A 23,987-nucleotide genomic window follows, 5' to 3' on the forward strand; every position below is an offset into this window, starting at 1 on the left:
ATAGCTGGTATTGGTGCTAATTATGAATATGATTTAAAGAAGATTATTGCGTTGTCTACTTTAAGCCAACTCAGTTTTATAATAATGATTTTATCTATAGGATTCCCTGTATTTTTCCATCTACTGAGTTCTTGGGGTTTAAACTTTTTTTTTTTTTTTGAATAATAATTTGCTCTATGCATTTATATCACATATGGACAGAAAGAAGTTTGTTTTGCCTTGGCGTTATGCAACAACCGGGTTTATCTTGGATGGGGACACATAACCTTAAAGCGGAATCCAAACCGCTTCTCGCCTTACATCCGAGATAAATTGTCCTCTATTTGAACTCGAAACCAGGACTAATTGGGCACAAATGCGATACGTCTGCCGACTCAAGGAGGACTCATGATAAAAATACGTTGTACTGATCTTTACATACTTGTTAATATAATTGTCAAGAGTCATTTCAGAAGGACAAGAAGATAAACAGTTGCACAATTGAAACCATAAAAGAATTACGTATGGACAATTTGAAAATACTGTAACAGTCCCAGTTTGTTCACAACGACTTTCATTAGTACAAGTTAAATAACTACAACGACTTAATTTGCATATCAGTAAGAAAAGTGAATAATGATACGAATTATTTGAGTCCACTTTGGCTCTGACCCATTTATACATAAATACTACCAAAGATACTTCTGATTTCAATAAATGCCTCTCGTGGGGTTTGTATGACCCCTACCCCAAAAAGTACGGTATTTCGATGTATTTTATCAATAGTAAACATTATTAAAACGAAACAATATTTAGAATTTTTCTTTGATTGCAATTGCATAATAATAATAATAAACTATAAGAAAATCACAGAAAAAACATTTATAAACTTATATTTAAAAAAGTAGAAGCTGCTATAGTAGTATAATCTCTTTGAGTAATAAATGGGGAATTAGGTCTGAATATAATACAAATAATATGCGGGAGTGAAACGTGATAACCCACAAAGGTGTGTTCATCAAGATTTTACGAACACTTACACCTTTACGAACATTTTTCGATTTTTGGTTTAAACCTTTTAACAGCTGGTTTAAACCAGCCAACCTGCTTCTAATTGAAGTTTATTTGGAGACTGTGACATTTCCCAACCCTGCAAACCATCTGAAAAGTGTTTCACCAATAATGTTGATGTAATTTTGGGAATGAATGCATGATATTGCTGTGTTCCTTTGATAGTCAATGCTTGATCGAAGAGACTTTCCAGGAACATTTCAGCTTCAGTATATTCCTCTTGGGTTGAGTAGGCAAAATTTGCTTTGGTAATGTTTTCTACTGCCCATCAAAAAGCTATCTTGGGGTTTGAATTTGATTGTCATAGGATCTTTGCAAACCAGCACAAACTCCCATCCCTTTACTGAACCGCCTACTCCATCGCAAGGCCCTTGTCCATGTGCTATAGCCGAGAAGTACCACCCTCCTTTCACTTTAAAAGCTGCCTCATGGAAGCAGAGGTTCAAAAAGTATTTCTTACTTTTGTATTGCGCGGTAGACGTGTCCGAAAAATTAAAAACCCTGCTTGGAAGTTTTTGAAATTTGGATGTCAAAAATTATATGAGTCTTTTGTTGAAAGATGTAAGCAGCAACTGTATTGCGCTCCAGGCAATCGGAAACAACTACATATTTAACATCTTCAACTTTGTTTTCCTGTTTGAAATATAAAACAAAAGGATGGATTGTGACCTGTTAGCTTATCCAGTGGTAACTCTATGTTTCATCTTGTAGCGTTGTGCTCACAAATGACAGCAAATTCTGATTCTTTGAGATTTTCTTGCTTGTCAATGAACTCATGCCTACCCGCTAAAACTGCTTCAATTCGTTTGGTTTGTTTAGGCTAAACGTCCTTATGTAACAGCGAAGTTATGAAGGATTGGACATATTGCTTGAAGTGGCATCTGAACTACTACTCGGTTTCCACCTGGAAGAAATTTTGTGAGTTCCTTAATTACAAGGCGAAAATTAGATTCAACTAACACAGATGATTCGACATATGTGAAAACGTCACTATGAAATTCATGTGGCATTTGTGATTACGATTTGTGTCATTATGCATTGTTTTATATATATATATATATATATATATATATATATATATATATATATATATATACCTGGTTTAAACCTGCCAACCTCCCTATTGTACCAGTGCTATATGTATACTTTTTACAAACCACGTTTATTTACAGTAACATTTTTGATTGTGAAACTTATATTAATATTATTTTAAAGTTCAAAAATATCAGCACTTTACCTTGCTTTAAGTTAGTTTTTAAAGTATGAGGAAATAAGGTTTGACAACGAACCCATTATCATCCCAAAGTCATATTTTGCCAGGTGCTTTACAACAATACTATACATTCATGGAATAAATTTCAAAATTTTAAAATATGTACATTTTGAAAATAAAAATTTGTATTAGCCTCTATGACGTATACCACAGGAAATGGCATGAAAAATGCTGTAAAATGACACCTCAACCAGCTCGCTAGCTCAATTAGGAGAACAGCAATTCCAATTTCAAAATACATTGAACATGCTATTTTGGGCACTTTTTCCAAACTTTACATAGCTAAATCTTCAATACCGGTCGATAGATAAAGTTGAAATTTGGTATTTTTCTTAGTCTATATGAAAAGTACCCGTGTGCAAAATTTCATGACAATCTGAGATGGTAAGGTAAATTTTGTTCTCAAATTGTATTGATTTGACCTGGGATGGCTCCCTTTTATAATTTCTGGTTTGTAATAAGCTTGTGTGGGATTTTTTAATATACCTATTGCGGAGATCTCACGATATCAATCCATTTCTATAATAGTAGAAGCCATTTCTTGTATATAATGGACACGTAACTTCCCTAAAAGCGGATGGATTAAAACCAAATTTGATCAGTTCATTCATATTACAAATATCGAATCCGATCCGTCATACTGTTTTAAAATGGAGGCCGTTTGAAAAATTTAAAACTTCCTTAAGTTTGGGTCATATGATAAAAAATAAATAAATAAATAATAATAATAATAATAATAATAATAATAATAATAATAATAATAATAATAATAATAATAATAATAATAAAGTGATTTCTAATTTTGGTTTTAAAAACTTGGACAGTTGTTAAAAAAGTTATTGAGTATTTTAATTTTCGAGAAGCAGCCACTTTGAGTTTCCTCATATTGTTGTAAAATTATTACATTGTTGTGTATGTGTCCAGTATCACCAAAACTATCAAAACCAACTTGTTTATATTTAAAATATAGGAAACAAAATCCCACACCAAAAATATACCTTGCTAGCTTCATCGTGGCCAGCTTGCTGAAAGAAAAAAGACTATTCGCTCGTACACATATGTGTACAATTTTGAAAAGAACAACGGATCCTAAACAAAGTAATCCCTTTTATTGCCGACATTAATTTGTGCATTGTTGATTTATCAACAAACGCAACACAGCTATTTGCAACAAACACAATACAGGTATCTCATTAGCTTTCAATTTTAATTGTATTTCTGTTTCTCATTAGTTTCATATCATACCTCTTTCATTTAAATTGATTTTTAAACAACACTGTGCCTACTGAAAATGTTTAGTAGACCTATTTTTATTATTCTTAACAGTATGTATAAAAATAAAAATATGCCCATCAGAACGAAATTCAAAATATTTTAAAATATTTTCTGGTATTAGATTCTAATTATTCTTATCTCCATTCTTATCTTCGCGATCCCCAGGTTGAAAAACCTTGGTTTAGAATATACGTATTCTTCCCTTCAAGATTCATTTGCTCCATGTAATCTTGTTTGGATTTTAAATGACAATGAATATTTATTTTACATCATTTCCTGTTTAGCCTATACGACAGATCTTTCAGAAGCCTGCACCTCCTTTACTGTCTTTCATGCCGCTAGTTTGAAAAGCTGTGCTTTATAGAAACGACATCTTTGTACTATGGAAAGCAAGAAATTACGTCATAAAGTACATTCCTTCTCGCATATCTATAAGAATACGTGACACACTGAATGTCTTCTAATCTATACCGCCTAGTACATATTTTTCACAATTTCTACAAAGACCTGACACCAGTTGGCGCTATATGGACTTACTAAGGAGACACCTATTATAGGGAGCTAGCTTGTTTACCAGCGGGGGCTGAGGTAAAGGGGGAAAAATTTCAACAATTTTTCTGCCTGACTCTTGCAATACTCTCTTTCCTCCTCCTATATGTCAGCGTTGCCAGGGTTAAAAATTTGTCACATGAATGTCATTCTGAAGAGTTAGTATGAGTTGGTTATTTGTTGTGTGCTGTTGTGGTTGCGGTTTTGTTGCTTATTCATTTGACAATGGCTTCACAGCGTAAGAGAGGGCAAATTATACACAGCGAAGCTAAAGAAGTAATAATGAGGGCCATAGTGCAGTGCGACGAAGAAGCGAGGGATAAAAAACTGAAGCATTTGTTATCACAGCCTAATTTGCGTGTGTCCACGTATACAGGGATCTTCGATAGGGATTGCATAATTGGATAAACTCTTTGAATTAAGTGAGTATTAGCTGAATTTTTTGACAACGCACTGACAACCCTGCCCAGGACCGTCGAGTGACCGTTTCTTGGCGACGGGGTGGGGAACCTGCCAATCAACTCTGAATTCCTCAGCCTCGCATTAAAGCTAGCTCCCTATAATAAGCGGCTATTAATAATGTGTTCGATCGTTCTTTAAAAACTAGGTCTAGTCAGATAGAAAACCATAGGAGCAAAATCCCCTAAGGTTTTCCTGCTTGTGCAAATACTTTACTGATAGTTGCCTTCTTCACATCTGTTACATCGAACTGAATACAAACATCGGCTTCCTTTTATTCGGATGTCGAGGGACTACGTGAACTGACTTTCGCGATTGCCATGAGAGAATTCCAGCCTCAACAGTCATGTTCTCCATAACATAATTCCCGATGGCAGAGCAGAAAAATTTAATTTACACAATCATTCACTTCCTTAATCACCCGTCTCCTTCAGCCTTAAGGGTATGCACGGACGTTAAACTGAAATTTCCTTTTATACTCCATGACATGCCCCAACATGTGCGAAGTTTTCTGCGCAGTGATGGTACAAATGGGTTATTGATTTCCACTTGCTTGTAAATTACTAAGCCGACTTCTCCACAGTATTGTAAGATAGCTGTTCTTACAAACGTACTTCAACTGATTTACAGCTTATTCACTACATGCAGAAAAAATATATACCGCGGAACTACGTTGCTCCCCTATCCTGAAATCCATTATTCATGCCAATGTGAAAGGCACCTCTTCTTTGCTTACCAACATACAGAAAATTATTACAATTGAAGCTTGAAATTTGGTATACTTCCATCCTTCAGTTCAAATTAATTCACGGTCATATTTATTTAATTACACATAGCACAAGGGCATGTAATTTAGGTACGCATTTCGTAGTGTTGAGGCCATGAACAGCTGGCCCCTGCTTTTGTTTTGACCTTACAAAGTACAAAGAGTTCAGGGAATCATCAAATATATTATTATTATGTTGTATTTATTTCAGACGTATGCATAGGAGCGCGAGTTTGTCGCACCAAGAACTTGAAAATTTCGCGTTTCGTCGCATTTTCCAAATAAAGTTTCGCATTTTGTAACTCTTGTGAAAAAGAATTCCCTGGCATTTTCACAATTGTTCCTTTTATCCATAGATCACTATAAAAATAAACCACTAATTACCTAAAAGCAAAATACACTGAATATTTCACTTGGCACTGTCAATTTATAGAAAATTATATTTTTTAAAATCAAACTGAAGGAAAATCAGTACTAAACTTACTATGAGTAGGAAATTTTTACTATCTTCTGAAAACTCATAGGCACAAGTTACATTTAAGTATTAAACACAAGCATGTTACATACTTCCACTTTATTCTTTCATTGTTGTACGTTTGTCACTTATCACCAGTCCATACTTAAAAAAATGGCATTGCTTGTTGGAAGCCACGGTATGTAAGTGCTTTTACAACAAACTTCAATCATCACTTTGGAACTTTCCATCCAGCTGTGATGGTGATAGCTAACGCGCAACATGTTCCCTATAGCCGTGTCCGAATCAACCAAAATGTACTGTTCATGCTCCGGTCGACCGTTCCGTCAGCTGAAAACTAGCGTTTTTAAAGTAATGAAAAGAAATTTTAAAAATTTCACGTTATATCGCGCAACGGAAACCAATGAAAACTCTCACAAAATATCATAAAACGTCAAGAAACTGAAAATTACTTAATTCTGACGCATTTCGTTTTATCGCGCATTGCGAAAAACTCGTGCCTCGACGTATGCATATAGCATGGAATAAATCCAGTTTGAATTTGTATTTTCAACACATTTACACGTCTATATATCAGATCGGCTTTATGCATGGGAGAATGGAAGAATGCCTAGTTTATAAAGGACCAATAATGTTAGCAACCGATCAGCAGAGCATAGACGCTTAATCTGATGATGATAAAGACGTGTTAATCTGATAATGATAATATCGTGATGATCAATTCAGAAACAAGAGACGTGAGAAACGCTGCTCAGTGAATGTTTAGCTCTAGAAGCCATGGAAAATAACTTCAAGGATTAATTTTCAGTTGCCTGGCTACAAATGTCACAAACTGACACCAATAAATGAAGAGAAGTATCTTGTGATGTACTGTACGGTTCATTAAGGAAGTAAATTAAAAACGAACACTTTTGTGTGTGTGTATGTATGTACAGTGGAAACACATAGAGAAGTGAGGTTCGTATTATTTCCTGTAAAGTAAATCCACTCTACTTTACAAATGTGAAGAAAAACTAGAGATCGCGTTCTCATATCACTGTGTTTATTTTAATCTCATGTGTGTTAAAAAAAAAAAAGTAACTGTCATTAAAAAAATCTAAAAAGAAGTTCCTGAAAGTAAAGTGCTTTCGATGTTATATTTCACCTACAAAACTTTGTCACAACTACACTGCATGTTTGAAAATGCTCTCTTTTACTGCATTGTTAGTGCACATTAAATGCATATTTTAACACATTTAACACATAGTTGCATGCATATTTCATGAATTTTAAATGCATAAAAATCCGATGTCTACATATAACACAGCAACACGGTACTTTTCGATGCAACGCTACTTTTTTTCTTTCGTTTGGTATCTCCTATATTATTCTGATCAGTTTACGCGAGGATTACAGAAAGCAATAAACATCTATTTTTATAATTTTGTAAGTAGTTTACAAGAATATCTAATACAAAAATTTTAATAGTCTACAGTAATTACATACCTTAAATTTATTGTAAATATATTCCGCTTTAGTTCTAATTTTAGACGCCTTTGATGCAAATGTCACCTACAAAAAATAAAGATTCACATCAGAGTATAATTTATTTGAAGAAATCACCAACATAACTACTACTGGATTGTGTCCTTGAAATATATAAACGTAAGTTGAGTAGTTATTTCGTATAAAGAACACAGTATTAGTTACATGAATAATTTCGTTTACGTTACGATTTTACAGAAAAAAATTCACAGTATGATACATATCAATAGTTTGTTATTTAAAACGCAGATCTCCAATTTCCCTACGTTACCTTGTAACATTTTTTCTAGGTACTTTAATAAGCAGAGAAAACTACAGTATTCACTGACTTTATGTTCCAAGCCGATTAGTACGTACTTCCTCTCGGACAACATATTTCAACACGAAATAATACAACAGAAAGAAGTACTCAGCTGTCGCATCACAATAGTTACATTCTAAATCATCTACTACAATTTTAACATGTGCACAAGAAAAACTACAGAATTTATCCAGATATTGTAATTCCAAATTGATTTAGTTTCCCATATTAATCGAAGTATTCAATTTCGATTTACTGGTACACAGCATTTTCCACCAAAGGATAAAAACAAGGACTTATTTTACGATGTTCGTTATTTCATTCATACCTTTTGGAAAAAAAAAAATGTTCTACCGAATATCAGCACTGAAAATATAAACACTTGTCGTTCTATGTAAGTGCATACACACTATCAACATGTCAACATATTATTGATCACAAATTTTACAAAATGAACTTTGATTTTCTCTAAAACAGGTTACTGTTCTAATTATTTTTTATGGCGCAAAGTAGATTATTATGATAAACGGTACAAATGCACAAGAAAAATATTTCGAACATATAATACTCCTTACTTCTGTCATTATATTATAGAAAAACCTATTAGCATGTCTGGCAGTCATCGAGAAAAAGATCGTTGGAATGAATCGAGTCATTTTTTCATCGTACATTAATAATTATACTCTGTAGTCGTCGCTACCCTCTTCGAGGATGATTTTCCCCCCACTTGAATAAGATGCGAATTACGAACTTAAGCAGTGTCGCTACACAACATGAAACGTTAGATGTCGATGTTAATTCTTAAATATGTGTACCACGATAGGTTTACTTTTTTATCTTCCCAGCCCCCGCCAAGTGAACTTTGTGGTGGACAAACACCGTGGGCATGGGTTTTCTCGGGGTTCCCCGTTTCCTCCAACTTTCTTAATTCCACCATTTCATTCATTACTCATCATCACCGTCTCCTTTAGCCTAACCGGCATAACCGTGGGACGTAAAACTCAAAGATTTCATTTCATTTTTACTTTTTTATCTAACAAATTTATGGAAAACTATTACCAAACAAAACAAATCATAAATAAAATCACATTTTAAAAGGTTTTATGAAGAAAATTAAAAACCGTTGGCACATTTTTCTTAACCAAATGATATGATGATTAACCTTACAGAACCAATGATTTTGTCTGTATTTCAAAATTTACGAATACCTACGTAATTTACAAAATGTAGATTAATGTCACACATTGTATTTTCTCTCGGTATATATATACGGTGTTTTCGAGGAAGTGAAAATTAAAGAAATCGAAAGTTGGTGACATTCAGAAACGTGCAAATGGACAAAATACAGAAAATAAGTTTGAACATCGAACGCGAAGGGTAATTCGAACACTTAGAGAAAGAGTACTGAAGAAAATGTTTATTTGCATACCTTCTCTTCTTCTGACATTGTCCACTCTGATGTATTACCAATGTATCTTCTCAACTGAAAAAGAAAAAGAAAATTTAGTTTGCATTATATTGTAGTTAGGATTTTTATTAATGATTTTTTTACTGTCGATTCAGTATTTAAATACAAAGAACTCCTCTTTTACTGATGTTACTTTTTTTTCCTACTGACAAACATGTCTACTTCTGAAGGAGGATACATGATAAGTCCTGTTCATATAAAGTTCCCTAATACTTTACAACTATTCGCAAAATTATATTAAGAGTTTAATGTTTTTCCTTCTTTCTCCAGAAGACGTAACCAAATCTAATTTTCCTAAGACTTCTATCTGCATTTTATAAAAAATGAGAATTTTCTCCTCCAAAATAGTGAATGTGCCACAGAAACTCCACATTAAAAACTATTAAGCCTGATTTTTAATGTTTTAAAGTAACAATGTGGTAACTTCGAATGTAATTTTAGATTTCCCTTTCACAGTGTCTACTAAAATTTCAAAATGAAATTTCGTTATTTTTTCGTGACCTTTTCTTTACCAAACCATAAAATCTCATTCTTGTAATATTCTCAAGTGCGAATTTGGGTGCGAATTAGGTCGAATTTTCATACATGCGATAGAAGCATACTTTGATTGAGATTTGGTAGCGTCTGAAGCCGACCATAGACATTTTTGGTGGTGAATTTTGACGTTTTATAGAAAAAAAATTTCCGGCCTGTACTTATACGAGGGCTGGAAAGAAAAAAGTAGCAACAGACAAATCATTCACGAACCCTTTATTGGACAATCATGAAACTTCTACAGCCTTCAATGTAATCCCCTGCAGTATGTTGCACCCGTTGCCAGATGTGGGGAAGTCGCAGATTACCAGCAGCGGTGCCCTCTTTGTTGATGTCTGCAAGAGAGCGCCCTATAGCTCGAAGTATGGCATATCTACTGCGGAAACGCATCCCTCGCAGTGGTTATTTCATCAAAGGGAACAGATGAGTCACATGGATCATGTCCGGTGAATAAGGTGGGTACTCTATAACCTCCCACCCCAATCGCGCAAACAGGTCCCTCACAACACCTGCGTTGTGACAACGGGCGTTGTCATGCAAAACAATGGGCGGATCCCTTATGAAGTTGGGTCGTTTCCTGCGGAGTGCAGGACAAAGATGTTCTTCTAGAAACCTGCGGTAGTACACTGCATTGACAGTCTGGTTCGGAGGAAATGCATGCCGTAAAATGACACCCTGTACATCGTATGCCACTTTCAGCATTACTTTCTCATTCCCAGGTTCCTGATGCAGCTTCTTGGGTCGGGGAGATGATAGGTGGCGACATTCATTTGCTTGGCACTTCAGTTCTGGCTCATACGAGCGCGCCTACGTTTCGTCAAGTTCGATAATCCTGTCCAGGAACGCGCGACCTTCCCGTCTGTACCGTGCCAACTTATCACCTGCGAGGGCGTATCTCAGCCATTTCTGAACACTTGTAAGGTGGTGCGGTACCCACCGGGATGCAATTTTTCGGTATCCAAGGACATTGTGCAACACATTCAACGCTGTGGTATGGGATGTTCCTACCTCGTTCGCCAATTCCCTTAAAGTCCATCTCCTGTCCACATGCAGCAACGATAGCATCGACTCGGTTGTCGACCGCATGGCGTCCTCCACCTGATTCCTATTGCACACTGCCACGTCCTGCACAAAACACTGCTACCCAACGTGCCACAGTCCGATACGGCAATGCGTCATTCCTACATGCTTCACGTAGTCCGGAGTGACATTCCGTGGCGTTTTTAGCACTGGCCAGTTCGATCTTTATCCATGAACGTTGTTCTAACTTGGAAAACATCACCTTTAGAGCGGTTTGCTTTGCCAACCTGCATTCAACACACTTCACTACGATCACTGCCGCGCCTACACTAGCGCCACCACCCATGTTGTAGCTTCACCCACCCGCTACAAGTGTTGTCAACTGCAGCTCGCTCAAAATTCCCTGTGCGGGGATGGGACAGTGTTGCCACTTTTTTCTTTCCAGCCCTCGTATTTGTACAGATAAAAAAATTCGTGACACAAAAGCTAAATTTCTTGACTTTCATGACCGACAGACACCATGTTTCATTACATGCAGAAAATACGTTAATAGTCGTGAAAAAATTTAGAACGAAAGTCAATACAAGAAAAAGTGTCAGAAGCTTATCTGAAATTACTGTTATCTAAAAATTGACAAATGAGTTTGGCATGTTTTTCTCTTGGGTCATTTAAATGTTAAAATTACCCCCTCCCCCTCTTTAACTTTCGCATAAATGCTAGTGTTTAGAAATCTGAATTCTAAATAATTAGAAGTTAACTTACAGAACAATACTTAACTCGAAGTTTTATATCTACTACATACATAGTGAAACCCTGAATCGGGAATGAGTATTTGTTCGTAAATGAGAGGTGTACGGTATAAAGTGGTACACACATTTAGATTACTCGTAGCTCATGCGGTAATTGTAAGCAGTGTACACTAAACACATTAGTTAAAAATGTAAATATGCATTGAAATATCGAAAAGTTACACTCAGTGTTGGGGTAATGGGGGGATTTTCGAAACAAAGTGAGGGGAAATATTACTTGCTGAATGTTAGTTCTTTCATGTTTGAAGTTGTAAGGAAAGAAGGAGTGGATTTCTCAGGAAGAAGTTCCACACGGAATTCTTAGCCATATGACTAGCTCTCCACCATAGTTCTTGCTTACTGTTATTTTTTTTTTTTTTTTTAAACCATAAAGCAATTTATTATGGACAAAGAATTCTACTATTTTGTATGGTGGTTCATCAGATCATTGATCTACAGCAGATATTTTGTGTGAAAGGAATTTTCTGTCTGCTAAACTCTATATTGCAGATTTATCTTCAAATTCCAGGAAGTTTTCTTCCTTCACACGAAAATGTGGCTTGCTTTACAACTTTCAATAACAGTGAAGTTCTCAAGAGATCGGTTCTCGACTGGCTGAAGTCTAAGATGCAGATTTCTACACAGAGGTCTACGAAAGCTTGTGCCATTCGTTAAAATATTAGCAGCTTCGTGATGACTATGCAGAAATATAACCAAGGTATGTACTAGTATAGAATCAATAATAATTTTTGATTCTCCTTTGCAATAACAAAACGATTCTTTTATATTGTAAAATTTTCTGATAGGTTGAGCTGGTAATAAAACAAAGTTCGAAATCGACTCTCACTACCAGTTTATTTTATAAAAATTCACTATATAACAGTATTTACAGAAAATACTACAAAGTTGTTTTGCTCTAAATTATCAGGTTGAAATTAGGTAGTCCTTGACTGTATGACCGAGGACAGGATCTCCAACAGAGCCCCGAAGCAAGCAGTAAGAGGGACACCAGAAAACTGGTACTGGCCCGTCGGTTGCTGTCGAATTTATAGGCCTCGAGGATGGCGGTCGTCATGTGCTTCGTACGAGGTGCCAGTGGTTCGCCGTCTACTGCTCTAGTAATCCCAAGTAGTGTGTAGTAAATCCATGTGGTGATGTTTACAAACAAGAGTAAACAGCATTGTTTGTACACTGTAGTACTACAGTAGTACGCGGTATACGCCTCGTATATTTATGTTAAATTCACTTCATAGATAAGATATAGATGTGTATATATAAAAACCTTAAAAATTATAGTTCTATTTCATTACTTGGAAAATCGTTAAAACCATACCTAAAACAACGTACCTTTTTCATGGTTTCAACCACTTCCGGATGTTTTTTTAACATAAGAGGTGCAACATAGAGTTGTGCGAGTTCATCCATCAACTGTAAGCAACGGTCGCAATCTGCATGCCTCATACTCAGATTCGCTTTGATAAGGGCATCAATTTCCACAACGCGTGCTTCGATCTTCAGCCATCTGCAAGAAAATATATTCGTATCTCAATGCCCTGAAAACTTAAACTGATCAATACTCCACGTACGTATATACTGGCAGTATCAGTCAGGAACAACACACACAACTGAAAAAGAGAAATGTCGTTTCTCACGTCCAAGTTCCTGCTACAATAGTTATAATTACTTAATTTACACTCAATTCTGAACTTACACAATTATGACCACATGTTAAGCATCACATGATTGTCATATTCAGAATAAATGTGTTGATACAGGAAACTAATAAATAATAAAACAGTTGAGAGAGCTAAACTTTCGCGAACTATTACAATAGATTATTAAATAATCGTTACACTATCTTTTATATATCAGTATTTTCCCTCCACTTATATTTTCTTCATTACGATCCTTCAACCAATCAAACGTTCTTTTTGAGACAGTTAGAGAAGCGTATAGCACTCTATACTATTTAAACCTTTTTAATTCAACACATTTTCCTTTCAAATCTATACAACACTGGATAGATTCAATTACGATGGTGAAATAATGAGTACAAAGCAAGAATGAACGAATCTGTTTTGAGTTTTTTTATTATTACTATTATTATTATCCTTGTACTAGTTTTTATTTTACGTTATTTTGAGCATTGCTTTCACTTTTGATGAAACAGAATTATTGGGCCAGTTTGCTGTGCAACTGGAAGTTTTCCTCAGTTCTTGACTCATGTACTATAATAGCCCATTGTTCATGATTATCTCTCGACCTGTGGGAAGGTCTTGATAGTATCCCACCAAACACACTAAAAGCAGTAGAACTATAATAGCCAATGGGAGCTTTTTTTGCAGACGACGCGAGCGGACCAATATAACATTTAAGGATTTTGAGAGCGAGATTTCTACCGAAAAACATCTGATTAAACACTGGACTCAAGACTTGAGCGAAAGAATTGAAAGTTACTCTGCAGCTTACGATCATCCAAGTCACATGATGTAGTATTTTTCAACCATAGCAATTACGTGTACACGATCTTGTGGCGTGTAGCTCTATTATTCCAGTGCTCTGATAATTGTTTTATATAATTTCTACAGCCCTGTAAGTATGTAATGCTTAAATATACAACAATGAAATTAGTTTGTGTATAAATCATCGTTACAAAGGATTCTAAGGTAGTGAAAACAAAGCCTTCTATTGAGGAGCCCAAATCATAGTTGAGTTGATTTTAACGTCCCTTTCAGCATCGAGGCTATATGAGACGAGACCTACTGATTAACGTGGGATCCAAACCACATGGGTTCCCATTGGGAATCGAACCCAGATCTCCCACGTCAAAAGCGCGTACACTAACCGCTTAGCAACGAAGGAGCTAGTTCAAATAATTATATGGAGTTTTGATTAATATCCTGGAATCTTGGGTTCGGTGTTAGCTCCTACATCTTGCCTTAGCACTCGCGGAACAGGTTGGCATTGTTTCCATGCATGAATGTTAGTTCTTTCATGCTGATTGGCTTGATTATCTGTTGCTGGCAATAACTCGAGTGTTAATCAGTTTTCGCTAGCTTTGTGATTTTTAGTACAATGTAGTAACAGACTGCTACAACCGTGACACCTTTCTGAGATGGACCAAATTACAAGAATCTTTCCGATCTGCTGACATGTATCGTAGGCAATTTAAGAAAACCTATGCCTACCCACTGTCGCAACAAAATTCACTTTTCACCTAACAAATGGAGCCGGTAGTATTTGGGTTGCGCCGATATACATCAGCAAGGCGACAACTGTAAATTTTAAATGCTTTCAGCCGCCAGAAATGGTGACGCAGAGTACGGTTGATTGTATTTTGAGATATTCACACACTGGATCCTGACACGTTGCGCTTGTTTTTAAGGACCATTCCGCGAAGACACTGATGCACAGCTTAAAAGTGGTTTTCGTACATAGGCGCTTGCGAAAGACATTTGAACTTCGAGTACTGACTGTAGGTTAGAGCAATAGTGCATCAACTGCTTTTGCACTGCTTGTTACATAGGAAGACTGATAATTCGAGAAGTCATAACGTTATAATTACAAAATTACTTCACTTTCGGTGAAATAACAGTAAAGTCTTGTTAAGAGAACGGAATTCAAACAGTCGATTGCTGCTAAGGGTTGAAGAGGTTCACCACGTAACACTACTTGAACTAAGATCACCTGAAGCAATAATATGAGTAAAAAGGGTTAGATTAGTTCTAAAAACTCTGGTGTAATCTCAAACCACTAGGCTTATTGGAGCTAAAAAAAAATTTGATCATATCTGAACTATCTACATCTTAAATTCTCTCTCTTCTAAATAAGAAGTTGATATATCTCGCTGCAACTAGTAACTTTTTGTAATTCATATAATAATTTAGTGACTTTTACTACAGTTAAAACAATGCTAAGATTTTTACTGAAAATCCAATAAATCTATGTACTTTCTACTACGTACACGTTCAAAAAAGAAAGAAAAAAATAATAATTCAGGGAGAAGTTGCGCCACTTTAAATAGCTACGCTCGATTTCAACAGTATCAAACTTTAAATACTAACCTTAATTTACTCTTTTTCTTCTCCAGTCTTTTCTCTTTCTTTAACTGTTCTTTCACTTCCTCCTTCACGTGAATCTTCTTTTTGAGCTGTTCCTGAATATCAGGTGGAATGTATTCGCCAGATTCTATCTGGCTCTTTAGTCTTAACACATTCTTCGCTACAGCCATATCCCACCATACTCGAGCTTTTTCAGACTGTACGAAAAATAAATAAAATGATTATGAAGTTACAGGCCATTTTCATATCAAAAAAGATATGTATGAAATGAGAGCTTCTATATACAATTCTTGATCCGAAAACCAGAAAAAAATCGATATAACACGATTTAAATTCAGGAATTTTTACCAATATTCTTGAGAGAAACAGCTATATACAGAAATAATGAACCACATTTCCAAAGCCTTCTGGCCACAACCGGACATATTATATTTTAATAAAACCGTTTGTGCTAATGTCCTCAAAAAGGCAAACGTATGCGGAATTAATGAACAAATTCTACGAATTGATTGAACTTTTTTAAAAAATTTTTCGGAAAAGAGAAAATTTTCTTTCTTAAACATTGCTGTATCTAAACCTCAATGCAAGCTTGCGACTTTAATACAACGTATTCTTTCTTAAGTAGAAGTTGGTGATACAATACTCTCGCCAAACACGGACCTGTTTCTCAAAATTATTAGTCTTGTAATACTAGTGTAAAACTCTTCAAAATCACGTATTTTACATTTGTAATACAATAAAATCAAGGCAAATTACAAGTATCAGCATTAATATTTAGAAATGACTTCTACCATTATTCTAGTATTCACGATAATTTACGACGTGTAAAATTAATAAAACTAGTAATTTTGAGAAATGTGACCAAGGTTGCAGAGGATTATCGAAATCACTGGATTATAGGAAAACTATTTTAAAGAAAAAGTAATGATTGACATTCATAGACAAGTTGTTCCCCATCTACGCTTGCAGTATCCACCAGAAAACGCCGCATTATTGGACGAGTCAAAGTAGCGCACGGACGGATTATAGAAGGTTTACTGTATTACTAGAAGTCTTTAAGCTCTGATGAACTTATTTTTATGAAGTATTGTACAGCGGGGGACACTTCTAAATGGTACACCTTAGCCGTAAATCTCCATATGGCTGTACCATTTAGAAGTGCCCCCCGCTGTACAATCTTCCCCTAAACATTATGCATATAAACAACAAGAAAGAAAAATTGATGAAAACATCACAGATACCTAAAAGCTTATTCTGAGTACAGTCAAATGACATAACAATCGCAAATGCGAGACACACTTCAGTTTCTACGTATATAAGATACATCTTATGAAGATATAACCGCTCCATCTCTCACCACAATTTCCATGCCATACAGAGCACCAGCTATAACCAGACAGATCGGATAATATTAAAATCTGTTTCGTGAAGGATGTAACTTCCGGTCCCCCGGTTGAGGTTCCAAAGTTTCCGTTATTTTCATAGCATAACAATACACATTACGACATACTATCTGTTAAATTAGATTCTTCTGCAGTTAGACCCTTGTTAATTGAACTGTCATATGCAGAATTAGTTTCTTACTTAAAAGAATGGCTGAAACGCATAATCCCTATTACAACGCCTTCCAAAGAAACCTATCATATTGAATGTTTCAACATAGGGCAACAAACGTGGTAAATCAGAAGACCCTCGGAAAATATTCCTTCGACGAAAGAGCTTATACTATCTCTATTCATAATAACGTTGCTGCATTCGTCTTCTAATGATAATTCACTGTATTTCGATATTTCATACAAATCTAACATATGCTGAATATAAAATAGAAAAAAAAAAAAAAAAAAAGACCAAAAGCAAGCCTGTTATGTAGATCACGTAAAACAATAGGATGTCATGTGCAACTAATAGGATGCATAAACTGCTAAAATTCAGTATTAAAACAGAAATAAATTATATATTATTCATACGGACTACTATCTTATGTAAAACACTGATTCATTCTATGAAATGGAAATATGGATCGAAGTGAGACGAGATTGGAAATCCTAATTTTCTCCTGCTTAATTATTTTACTTTAAATATCTTTATAGAGGTACACCAGCATTATCATACAAGTACAAGGTTCAGGATTCCCACTTATTTGGCGACCAAACATTCCTTCACTATTCCGGATTTTTCAGATCACGATTTACAAATTTCTAGGTCTATATTTAATGTAAGAGAGCAACTATATTTTTTGGTGACCAGGAGATTCCTCGTCTATTATGCATGTACACTCACGTCCAAAATTATTGTCGCATGTCTATAAATAAGTTGTTGTAGGAATACAGTATAATTTGATAACAAATTCGCTCGGTATTTCTTATAATGTTTGCACGTGTATAATTGGCAAAGACATCTATGTGTAAAATTTCATGTCCAAAGAGCAGTAAATTAGAACAATAAAACAAAAAAAAAAAAAAAAAAAATGTCTATTTAGCAACATTTTGTTATACTCATTCTAATTTTCGTATTTATAATTCTTTCCCTATGAAATTTACCACAAATATGTATTTCCCGATTACACACATAGTATCAATATTAAAAGTACCCTGCAAAATCATCATGAAATTATATTCTTACAAGAAGACAGTTATAGATATGCGACAATCATTTTGGACATGACTGCACATATATAGAATGGATGTGTAACTAAATTTTCCTACCAAACAGCCGGGTAAAGCAAAAAAGAGAAACGAGTTCTGAGAAGTAAAGATTTGTACTTAAATTCCCTGATTTTTCCGGAACTTTTTACGGGAAAACTGAAATCTCTCACTTTACCACGTCGGTGGGAACTCTTGACAGTTGTAGCAGACAATGGAGTGTAATATATTTACGCTGAATTACTTACTTAGGTCTAAAAATATCAAATTCAACGAAATGCTAGAGTAAATTTAACTATCTTCTTTTGGTATTATTTTTGTGTATCTCTTTTATGCATAGTTTTCGTCTGCTAAGAATGCATCATGAACTAAATTGAGATTTTTGTTAAAACATGCAGACTCAGATACCGATCCATTTTTACTAATTTAAATTCTCGGACATTATATCTTATCTTTGTCCTTACAACGACTCACCAAAGGTAGTCGTCAACCTGGTTCGGCTAATGATATAAGTAAATCTTGAGTGGTAGTAATTGTTTACACATAAAAATATCTTCAATAATTATATACACTATTATTCTCACCTTTTCTATCGAAATTACAAGTCGATGATCGGTATTAAATGGTTTATTAATTGATACTCTTTTAACGTATTTTCACTCAAAACTGTCTTGCAAACATACATGTTGATTAGGTATCCATAAACAACTACATAGCAACGAATTATACAATAATGTACATTTCTTACATATATTAAAAACATTCTTCTTTTGTTATTTTTAAATTAACATTATATCAAGTATAGTGCTTGAGTATGAGCACTTTCTGCCCAAGGTACAGGTAATTATTAAACGATACAAAGTATCTCGTTGTATAAAAATGTCGCCCGACGATGGGACTGAATATAAAAGTTACAAGCGAGCTTAGCTTTTATATTTAAGAACCACTGGTCCGTTTACAATAATGATGTTACATTACTTATGTCCTTTACATTTTGATCGCCCCTCGTATATATATATATATCTTCATTAAGCTTCATATATATAAATACATTTATAATAAATCTTTTATTCCATTCTCATTTATCTTTTATTACAAAAAAAACGTCGTCGCTTAATAATATAATTAATGAAGGGTGCGCAGTCAAAATCGTAAGAGGCAAATTACTTTTTAAAAACATAAGTCACAATGATTAGCATTTTCAACCATTATTAAAACGGTGATGTTAAGAAAAATAATATTTGATCTTTCCAGGGCGCATTATATGATAACTACGTTAGATGATGTTTTAAAATATACATTGTATCCATAAGGCATCAGAATATAGAAGAATCTTATTCGGGTAATATATAAAGTAGCGCATAAAGACAGTCGTCGGATAAATAGCTTAATAGAATGAACCTTATTCTTAACATAATCTTTGACAACAAATTCTCAACACAAATACCTATAATATAAATAACCTTTGCCTTTAATCAATTATAAATCGAATTATAATTCTTCACATTAACAAGAGAGAATTAAAATCATTTGAAAATTATCATTGGTTAATGAGAATTAAAGAAAATTAAATTAAGTAAAAATCAAAAATTAAACGTAACCTATGTTCGGACGAACAAAAGGGAGAAAATAAATCTATTTTTACACAAACATATTCATAAGAATCAGTAGCTGATATGGGTTTAACCCTTACTTCATCAACTGTAGTCAGCTTAAATTCGTACTTGCATATGATTCTAATAAAGTACATTGTACTGCACAATCGTGATTAGGTTCCGCATTGTTTTGTACATGAATTGCGTCATGATCTTGATTTTGATACAAAGTGACATCTCTTGAACTACGATTATGTCTATACATAGGATTTATAGCATTTCTAGAATTTCGCCATGAATTTCGACTGTTTTTGAATCTATTTTGGTTATATGGTCTAACATACGGATTGCCACGATTAATTAGGTTAGGCGGATTTCCAACATATCTTTGCCTATTTTGCTCGTTCGGATTGCTTAAATTCACTCGATTTGGGTTGTGTTCCGTATCGTTCGCATTACGGATATTTAGGTTACGAACAGGTACAAAGTGATCTGAATTATTTTTAATTTTGCCTACTCCTGCTTGATGATTCTGAGCGTGGTATTGAGTTTCATAACATTGTACAATCATTAATAAGTGATTAAAACTCATACACTGGGTAGAAAACAGGATCTGTTGTAGTTTAAACGGTAGCAAATTTCGAATTGATGCAATTACTCTAGATTCCGATTGCAACGGATTTACGACTTTTAATTCGTTATATGTATCTACAACAAAATCAACAACAGATTTGTGCAAACGAGGATTGAAAGGTTGATTTCTAATCGTGGCATCTCTGTTTGCAAGCAAAAAGTCATTTTCGTAATTTGCAATCAGCGCAGCTTTAAATTCACCATATGTATTGACGTGATCTCGTACTGCTTTAAACCATAAAGAACATGGTGGGAGTAATAAATGAGGGATTAGTTTCATATATTGCGATTTATCTATACACATTATATTGCACTCATCCTGAAATTTTTCTAGGAAAGAGGTAGCATTTTCGTTACATTTACCACTGAACTTACTCATAGCACGTATTTCACTCATCTTTACACTTAACTTTACCTTTCTTTCACCTTTCCGTGTTCGTGTTGAGTGACAATTCCTACCTACTGCATGATGTGTAGTTCCACCATCTCTTTTCCGCCCATCTGTATTCCTTGGATGGATTCCTTCCAAAATAATGTCCTCATCGGATGGATTACTAGAAGATGAGATAATGTGAGGTCCACATTGATCTACTACGGGTGAATGCGAGGTCATCTCCTGTGAACAAGGGAACTCCAAATGATCATTAACCATGTTGTTGTGGTATGCGTTGTCCTTAATCTGTAGCATCCTGATTTCCTCTTGTAATGCAGATATCAACTGAGTATTCGCACGTATTTTGGTAGAATTATCCGTGACCTGAATCTTTTGTTGCCGTACAGAAGATTCTATTACTTCCAAATCCTTTTTTACACCATTGACCTCTTGAATAACATGGTTGTAATTATCCTGGCAATCTTCAGATACCCTTCTAAGCTTTTCATCGAACTGTGAGGTGATGTCACTCATCGCCTGGATAATAGATTGTTTCGTCTCTTCGGATGTCTGCTCCAATCGTTTACTTAATTCCTGATACTGTTTGCCAGATTCCTCGGATTTTCGCTCCACCGTCTGTTTTAATTTCTCATACTGTTTGCTGGATTCTTCGGATTTTCGCTCCACCGTCTGTTTTAATTCCTCATACTGTTTGCTGGATTCTTCGGATTTCCGCTCCATCGTCTGTTTTAATTCCTCATACTGTTTACTGGAAGTCTGCTTTAAATTTTCCGACATCTGGGCTAAACTTTGTTCCAATCGTTGTTCTTGTCTCTGTAAAGCCATTAAGATTTTGTCTTCTAACGATAACATTTCGGGTACAACAGGAGCTGGATTTTGTTCTTCGTTACCACTGTCACCATTTTCTTTCTCCATTGCCTCACCGATCATCATTTTTCTTGTGATTATTTTACCACTTCGAAGTATAGTAAAGTTCGTAGTCATGAACCTTATTACAGAAGTAAATTCACCCTTACTTTATACTTCAGGATAAGAATTTACAAAGTTCCCGGGTGAGGTAAACCAAAAATTTTACAACGACTCACCAAAGGTAGTCGTCAACCTGGTTCGGCTAATGTTATAAGTAAATCTTGAGTGGTAGTAATTGTTTACACATAAAAATATCTTCAATAATTATATACACTATTATTCTCACCTTTTCTATCGAAATTACAAGTCGATGATCGGTATTAAATGGTTTATTAATTGATACTCTTTTAACGTATTTTCACTCAAAACTGTCTTGCAAACATACATGTTGATTAGGTATCCATAAACAACTACATAGCAACGAATTATACAATAATGTACATTTCTTACATATATTAAAAACATTCTTCTTTTGTTATTTTTAAATTAACATTATATCAAGTATAGTGCTTGAGTATGAGCACTTTCTGCCCAAGGTACAGGTAATTATTAAACGATACAAAGTATCTCGTTGTATCCTTCACAAATATTTACAAATAAACAGATTCATGATTTCGACGTTTGGTACATTTATCAATGGCCACTACGTACGTATATCTATCTATCTATCTATCTATCTATCTATCAAATATATATATATATATATATATAGGTGTGTGTGTGTGTGTGTGTCGTCAACCGGAAAATTAAAATAAAATAAAAGCATTAACATCTTAGTTCACACACCGAGTTACTCAAATACCTGACAGAATTTAACAGTTTATACAGCAAATAACACACCACACAACCATTTCCATAAACTGAATGAACGGAATTGTCCATTATCAAGAATTATGGAAATATATATATATATATATATATATATATAGAGAGAGAGAGAGAGAGAGAGAAACTCTTAGTCTTGTTAAATAACTGATCATTCACTTATCTTTTAAAAGTACATTTTCTCTCTGGCGTACGTAGTAAGTTTTAATACTTTACCCTGAATAAAGATTTCATTTGGCGGAAAAAAGTTCGTATCTTTTCGTTACATTACCCCACATTCCATTTATTGATAAGAATAGAAGGCTTTCTAAAGAGAGATGGATGTCATTTTTTAAAAAGATTATACGTTTTCTCATCTTTAAGAAGATAACTGAACATTAGTTTAAACACAACAATGAAAATAAAAAATAACAATAAAAACATATTCACAACTGGTCGAAAAAGTGTGAATTTTTTCGACAGGAAGACGAAACGGCCACTGAAATATTCGCATAGAGTAAACGGTCGAAGAACATAACGATAGAAGTAATGAAATGATTAAAGCTAGAATCCAATTATAAACTTGGCCTTTACATTGCCAGAGGTAAATGTAAAAAGGAAAAAGAAAAAAATAATGTACCATACATGAAACAATTATTAGCCAATCATCTTCGGCTGATATATATTTAAATAAGCTTTGAGCAGTTCATTTTCTAGTGATCCATGTTTTTTGTAATGAAACTTACCGTAAACGTTTCAGGGCGATCAGTGTCGTAATCAATCTCAACATGTTGGCCATCCTTTGTTGTGGCATAGATTTTTTTACCCTTCCTTGACGGAGTGGCGTTACTAGTACTCTTTCCTGGAACAAAATGAAATATAAATGAGTATACAATTTTTATAGCTTATGCATAAAATAAGATTTCCTCATATACTAAGTAACTTCCAAAACAACTGGCGATTAACATTCAAATCGATTGACCATGAATCACAAATTGTTTTAAAAAAGAAGTAAGCCAATATTCCAGTTACTTAAATAACTATCAGCAATGGTGTATTATATGTAACATAATATATATATAAACACCTACGTATATATATAGGGTGGATTATATCTTGATACTTTAATAAACTAATGAACAAAGAACGCCCTTGATAAACTAATGAACAAAGAACGCTGAAATTTTGGACTGCAAATATCGGCAATGGTACATTGTTTGGTATACTCTGATACCACAAGGTTAACAATGTTGACTACCCAATATAAAATATATTAGTTTTTAAATGTCACTACGTCAGGTTATTAGACTATTTTTTTTTTTTTTTTTTCAAATGCCTTTATTCCGAAAAACTGCTTCCTCATCCAACTGCATAGCTTTTCAATGGATGTGAAAATCACAATTTTGTTTACAGTAATTTGATATCTCAAATCGTTCTGGAGATACAGTTTAAGTTTGGAACACTATT

The 23,987-nt window shown here is 34.5% G+C and overlaps 1 protein-coding gene across 1 annotated transcript in view; it reads right to left on the bottom strand.

Moving 5' to 3' along the window:
• The window catches only part of Jasper (JIL-1 anchoring and stabilizing protein), a 157,945-nt gene that overhangs the window by 33,397 nt on the left and 100,561 nt on the right, over window positions 1–23,987 (bottom strand). The window contains exons 7-11 of the mRNA XM_081735595.1: window positions 23,267–23,382; window positions 15,547–15,740; window positions 12,830–13,004; window positions 9,102–9,155; window positions 7,333–7,398 (exon numbers count right to left, since the gene is read on the bottom strand). Coding sequence (XP_081591721.1) covers window positions 7,333–7,398; window positions 9,102–9,155; window positions 12,830–13,004; window positions 15,547–15,740; window positions 23,267–23,382 — 605 coding nt within the window. The remainder of the gene's footprint in view (window positions 1–7,332; window positions 7,399–9,101; window positions 9,156–12,829; window positions 13,005–15,546; window positions 15,741–23,266; window positions 23,383–23,987) is intronic.

This window comes from Thermobia domestica, chromosome 13, assembly GCF_964235325.1.
Source record: "Thermobia domestica chromosome 13, izTheDome1.hap1.1, whole genome shotgun sequence".
In the NCBI taxonomy this organism is placed as follows: Eukaryota; Metazoa; Arthropoda; class Insecta; order Zygentoma; family Lepismatidae; genus Thermobia; species Thermobia domestica.